This window comes from Ochotona curzoniae, unplaced genomic scaffold (genome assembly GCF_017591425.1).
Source record: "Ochotona curzoniae isolate NIBS_2020 unplaced genomic scaffold, NIBS_Ocur_1.0 scaffold_3208, whole genome shotgun sequence".
NCBI classification, from domain to species: Eukaryota; Metazoa; Chordata; class Mammalia; order Lagomorpha; family Ochotonidae; genus Ochotona; species Ochotona curzoniae.
Window position 1 is genome coordinate 57,571,853 of NW_024467106.1, and position 6,903 is coordinate 57,578,755.

The following is a 6,903-nucleotide window of genomic DNA, read 5'->3' on the forward strand; positions in this document are numbered from 1 at the left end:
TTGAAGAGACTGAGTTTGTTAGCAGCAAATGCAGTTTTATGTTTGCCAAGTATTTGGTTGGTCCATGTAAATACTTAGAAAATAGTAACAATAGTAAGTTAGCTACTTTTAAAAAATAATTTTATTTTATTTTTGATGTTGTTTATATATAGTTGACAAGGATGCATGCCCACGAGGACCACTGATTAGGGTGGGGAGGGTCAAGGCATTGTAGGAAGATGGGTGTGAAAAATGCTTCTGATCTTCCTTTTTTTCCCATATCTCCTGTATGTGAGGAAGGGAAAGAAGGATATGGGCGTACTGTCAGCTGACAACTATATCAGCACTCAGGGATGGGCAGTGTCCGCTTGATGTCATTGTAGAAACCCCAATGTGGAGAACAATATTGAGTGGTTTTGATAGTTCTGAGAACTTGTTGATTTTGTTGTTCCATCATTGAGAAAATCCTTCCAAGGTCCATTGGCTGACAGAGTCCACCCCAGTGCATCCACTCACCTAGATACTTGGCTGCCAAAAGACTTTTCCAACCCTTTCTCTTCTCCATCTTCTGACGTGGCACAGAACTTCCTTTGCAAGCCTAAGTGAGCTGACCATCTGGTCCCCATATAAACCTGAGCATGCAGTCCACTGCACAGGCACCAGCAATTGAAGAGGCCCTGTTCTGAAACATGCTTGTGGTCCAAGGTCAGATCACAAATCCTGTGGTCTTCCTCATGGCCAGAGTTTTGTGTCCAGTGGTCCAGATAGAGAATCCCCCAAGAAAACTCACCTGGGGTGATCCCAGACCTAACTTTTGCATGTGCCAGCCAGTGCAGGATCCAGTTCAGTCTGTATCCTACACATCCGCCTGTGTATATGCCGGTGATTATAGAATCTGGTCCGTTCTGTCTCCAACCCCATGTCATATGCAAAGCAGTGGGTGCTATGGCCCACCCTAACCCACCCTGCTACGTATACCAGGGGGAACTGCAGCCTAGCTGGGATGACCCCCACTTCACCCCATCAGTCCCACACCTGCCCCAGTTCTTGTGCATGCCAGTATGTACAGCAGACTAGTCAGGTCCATGCTGCATCCCAACCAGGCTCTCATATACATCTGTGGGTATCGCAACTAATCTCAGCCCTACACATGACCCAGTCCACATGTATTCCAGCGAGTACCACTGCTTTTTCTAGCCTAGTACACCCCCAGCTCTGATCATGCACTCCAGTGGGAAGTGCAGCCCAGCACAGGAGTGCCCACAGCTTTCCTACCAGTCCCACTTCCAGTCCCATATCTTGCACTTTCCAGGGGTAACTATGGCCCACCCTGACACAGTTTGCACCCTGTCCTGGCACTGCCATGGATGCTGCGGTAAAGCCTGGCATGGCTTAACCCAGCTCTCCCCCAAACCCAGTTCGCATACAGGTTAACGATTGTTACAACCCTGCCCAGCTAGGACTGCACTCAGCTCTATGTCTCATGCTCACCAATGGAAACAGTGACCCTGCAGCCCACCAGCAGGTTCACTCCTGGCTAGGCATCTTACATGTGTCTGTGAGTGTTGTGGCCAAGTCTGGCATGGCCCATCTCACCTCAGCATTTGCAGGTGAGTGCTGCAGCCTGGCTCCTCCTAGCCTGCCCCTAGTCCCAACCCTAATGTGAACTGACAGGTGTTATGTCCCAGCTTGGCATGGCCTGCACCCTGTATTGACTCTTGCATCTGCCAGCAGTTGTAAACTGGCCAAGCCCAACCTGCCACCAGACCTGACCCACATGTATGCCGATGGATACTGCAGCCGAGCCTGGCTGGCCTGCCCCCAGCCTCGGTTCTTGTACTCACCAGCCAGAGCTACATCTTAGCAGTTAGCTGCTTCGTAAAGGTTGCTCTTGATGAACCCATTTCATCCTCCTCATATCCCCATTTGGTGAGAAATGGGTCTCTGAAACAGAGTCGTTAAATAACCATCCCCAACTTACACAGCTCCCAGGGTGTCAGGGCAGGGCAGGGTTTGAACCCAGGAAACCTGGCCTGAATTTCCTGTTATTCAACTTGGAATCTGTTGTTCCGTAATGAAGGGTTCTGGTTTGGTGGGGAGCAGGGTTATTCAGTTTGAATTTGTGCTGCATGTATTTTTAAAAGTTAATTTGTTTCTGAAAAGAATTGTGTTTTGCTCCTCAGGTTGATTTAGTCACAGGGTTGGCCATAGAAGAAGCTTGTTATGCCCAGGTATGTAAGAGCATCACAGACTGAAAGGGGATACACCCTTACATGTTTCATAAAGTATAAGTGAATTACTCTCGTGCCCATTGCAGAATCATTACAAACTGGCTCAAGTTGTCTGTGCCATTCTCTTGTTACTAGTTCCTATAACTGATTCAATTCCACAGACTGATGGCAGTATTCTACATAACCTAGAAAGCTCTTGGGATCACTTAGTAGCATTTTTGCTCAGCCATCCCTCTGGGTGTCTGTGATCTTCCATGGGATTTGGACTGGCCCTCGCTTTGGTGTGCAGAGGTGACCGGGTGGGCAGGGAGCGTGAGTCCACCGTGCAGTGCCAGTGGTGGAGGCTGACTGACGACATTTCCTGAAGTTCCAAGCCTTCTCTCCTGCCCACTGAGAGAGCTCACTGAGGAAGTTATGCTTTTTACATATATATAAATCAGTAGGTCTTTCTACACAGGGACAAGCTGTTTTTTTCTTTTTCTTTCTGAAATATACAACTTAGTTTTAGGGCATCTAAAAGAGCAAAATAGTTTTGGCCTACTCTTCCTGAGTGTTAGAAACTACATCAGCTTCTGTTGAAGCATGGCGGTACTGCGACCTAGCAACAGCGTCTCAAGTGTTGCTGTGTGCCCTGTCTCTGTGTAAATCGGTGTGCGTTCTTGACGAGCACACATCCCGAATTAAGTTGATTTCAACACGTAAGCAATTAGCAGCCTCAAAGCACACATAATCCCAAATCCAAGAGAGCATGCAGTGTTCTGTCAGATAATAGTGTAGTTAAAATAAACATCTACACAAAGTCCCAAATATATCAGGAGATGAAATGTGTTACCATGTGTCAAAGAATACTCGGTAAACTTTTAAATATTTTGAATCAAACCAAGGTGAAAATATAACTTTATCAAGATTTGTGTGATGTTTAAAAAAAACAGTGTTTGGAGAGAAATCTGTAGTATTGAATGTAAATAATAGAAAAGAGGTAAGATCTAAGATCAATAAACTTCCACTTTATTATAATGCTATAAATGGAGGAGCAGATTAAATCCAAAGTAAGCCAAAGGAAAGAAACAATATGCATTAGAGCACAAATCAATGAACTGAGATTGGAAATAGGAAAACAATTCAGAAAAATCAACAAAGCCAAAGGTTGTTTCTTGTTAAAGATCTGTAAAATTGACAAGCCTTACCAAGCTAACCAAAGAAAAAGGAGAGAGGAATAAATATCGCTGATACTAGTATAAAACAATACAAGAGAAGCTGCCTTTCCTGATCCCATTAATATTAAAGAAATAATACAGTGAACAGTATTTCACCCACAAATTTGATAACTTGAAGGAAAGGGGCTGTTATTTTCCTTGTTAGATTTAATTATTCGGTTTATTAGAGAGAAAGAAAGTCACTGTAGGACACGGAGAAAACTCCCATCCCCTGGTTTGCTCTCCAGAATGCAGTGAGCGGTGCTGGACCTGGCTGAAGCTGGGAGCAGAGAATTCACTCTAGGTCCTCCAGGTGTGGTGGCAAGGACCCAACCACTATAGCCATCACCTCAAGCTGGGAGCAGAGAATTCACTCTGCGTCTTCCACGTGGTGTCAGGGACCCAACGGCTTTGGCCATGACCTCTGCTGCCTTCCAGGGCTTTAGCAACAAATGGCATCAGAAATGGATCTGAGACTGAAATCCAGGCACTGTCGCCTGGGCTGTGGCATTCCAAGTGGCTTCTTAACTAGTCCAGTAGGACACCATCTTTCCAAGTTCACATGAAGGGAAATATATAATCTCAATAGTCTTCCTTGGAAAACATGCTGAGATCGGCAATTAACAGCCTTTCAAAACAGTAGATACCAGATAAAAATAGTTTCACCAATGAATTGGTGAAATGATGCCAATTCTGGATCTGTAGATCCAGAAAATGTATCTGACCGATTCCCACACTTAATCATGATGCAGACGCCGCATAAGAAGAGAGATATTTCTTCAACTTTATGAGAATTGTCTAGCAAAACTCTGCTCAGCACTTTATTGATTAGGTACAAAGCACAAGGGTGTTTCTTCTCACAGTGCCTTTCAAGCATCCTGTGACTCTTTGTCAATGTGGGAAGCCCCCAACCCAAAAAGAAAAAGCAACCCAGCAAAAGTCTTATAACAAGATTACATGAAACAAGGTTAATACACAAAAATCAATTTTTTTCCATGTTTACCAGCAGTAAAGAACTGGAATTTTAAATTAAAAGGCCAATGCCACTTTCATTAGCACACAAACAGTGAAAAACTTGGGTGTGAAATATAAGATCTACAAGAGGAAACTACAAAATTCTAGTGAAAGAAACAAGAATTAAGTAAGCGGAACAACATAGGGCATGCTTATGGAGAGGAACCCTCCCTTTTGTTGAGAAGTCAGTCCCAGTTTGACCTACACAGTTACTAGAATCACATAAATATCCAAATGAATTGCTTTGTGGATATTAACCAACCAACTGCAAATTCTTATCCGTATTCTGAGATTCAGAATAAGCAATGTTGTAATACAGAAGAAAAAAGTTGAAAGACTGACACAACTTGACTTCAAAGACTTATAAATCTGCAGAAATCAAATAGTGTAGTTTTTGGTGAAAGCAAAGATAAATAGACCAATGGGGCAGAATCGAGAGCCCTAGAAGAGACTCACGTAAATAGATTCAAGTGATAATTGACAAAGCAGCCAGCTGAGGTCATTGGAGAGAGGATAGTCTTGAAGGTGTGTGATGGGAAACATCTGAACAGACACATGTAAGAACCATTGACGAACATGAATCTGCGTTTTCCCAAGACTGAACTCATAAAATTAAACTCTTATAACTCACAGGACAATTGGCAGTGACGTAAGGTTTGGGTTGACCTTTCAGGTAGTTTTTAATTCCATTCCCCATTCACTTTTTGTAGTAGCACAGATGGCAAGTAATCATTTGAAATAATGTCAGTAACATGTCAGTAAGCAATAGCAAATGGAGCCGTAAGGTGAAGGTTGCATTCAGCGAGTGCTGTTGAGGGTGTGGAATGACCGACTTCCCTGCACTGCTACTGTGAATGGCGAGTGGTTCAGCCACTTCAGAGGGAAACTTGACAGCTTCTTCGAAAGCTAAATACAATCTCATCATGTGATCCAACAGTCAACTTCCTTGTTATGTACACCTAAATGAATTCAAAGCATCATGCAGAAACCTGCACACCAGGCTCTGTTCACACTTGCCAAGACTGGAAGCCAGAAACATATTCTCCTGTAGGTGAATGGATAACCTATGCAGTGAAATGTTTCCTAGTGATAAGACATAGAAGCTGTCTTCCCAAAGACAGGAACAAAACTGGAACACTTTTTACTGTAAGAATTGAGTCCAGTAGGACTGCACACAGTTGGTTCCAAGTCAGTGACAATCTGCTAAAGGCAAAACTGTAGATACAATTTTGAGGGAAAGGACACATGGAACGTAAGGGATATTTGGGGCAGTGTAACTGTTCTGTGTGATTCTGTGATGATGGACATGTGTTATGATTTGTCTGTCAAAACCCATGGGACGTAAAGTAAAGCTCACTGAGAGAACGTTAATGGAAACTACTGATTTTAGTTACTAATGTTTCGGTATTGGTACGCATCTGCAAGATGTTGCTAACAGGGGAAATGGCAAGGTAGGAGGATGTGTGTGGGAACTCTTTTCCACTCAACTTCTTTTGGTAAACTTGAAATTGGTCTGAAAAATAAGTTCTTTTAGTGTTTATCAGTATATTTGAAATAGATGAAAGAGTTATATTTGGAATAGGAATGATCAATTTAATTTCATAATTAGGAGAGTTTTTCACATGTGGCTAGTAGATTTCGTAACTTTAGAATAAGCGTCTGCTTTGCTAGAGAACTTGACCTTTTTTTTTTTTCATCTTTGGATTATGTCATATAATGTTCTGTTTTTCTTAGATCATTCCAACAAAAGACAGAGTTGAAGGGCTTCTTGCTTTTAAAGAGAAGAGGCCCCCTCGTTATAAAGGAGAATAATAGAAGAAAGAAGAATTATGAAAATGCCACTGTAATACACGTGCTTCTGGAAGTATCTTTCAGACCCACTCTGTGGCTCAGCACATGGCATCTCAATGACCAAAGTGAAGAATGAGTAACTCGTGTAATATATGAAACACCTGGAATGGACACATGTGTGGGTTTCATTCTAATGTGTATTATTTCATCCTCATTCAGATTTATAAAGCTAGTAGTGTATATTGTCAAAAACAGACTCAAAATAGATACACATTTTTAAATATTTCCTGCTTATGAGACTTTCTGTTCTTGATTTTTTTAAATGTGAATAATTTATATATTGCACATTCTAGGGAACAATACTGACTGTATGTCTACTGTGCTGCATTAAGAAAATAAAATTATTTCTGTATACCAAAACTGAAGTTATACCAAATAAAGTTTCTCAGTGATTACATACATATGAACAAACAGATCTATACATCTCAACCTGAAACGTGAATTGCATAAATATTCTGAGCGAAAACTACCTAATACAAATAAAATTAGTGGAAAACAAAAACTTGGGAATTTTTTCTTTTACCCCATATATATATATATATATATTTTTCAAACTGGGTAAGTTGTTGCACATTGTGTTTTAAAAGGCACATTCCCACGCTGATTCTATCAGACAACCTCTTTACATCGTC

General features: G+C 41.8%; 1 protein-coding gene across 2 annotated transcripts in view; it reads left to right on the forward strand.

Annotated features, from left to right (window-relative positions):
* AUH (AU RNA binding methylglutaconyl-CoA hydratase) overlaps positions 1-6,631 on the forward strand; it is a 153,572-nt gene extending 146,941 nt beyond the window's left edge. For both annotated transcript variants that reach the window (XM_040963423.1, XM_040963424.1), the window contains 2 exons: positions 2,163-2,210; positions 6,155-6,631. In XM_040963423.1, the coding sequence (XP_040819357.1) occupies positions 2,163-2,210; positions 6,155-6,232 (126 nt within the window). In that variant the 3' untranslated portion in view covers positions 6,233-6,631. The remainder of the gene's footprint in view (positions 1-2,162; positions 2,211-6,154) is intronic.
* The last annotated feature ends 272 nt before the right edge of the window (positions 6,632-6,903 follow it).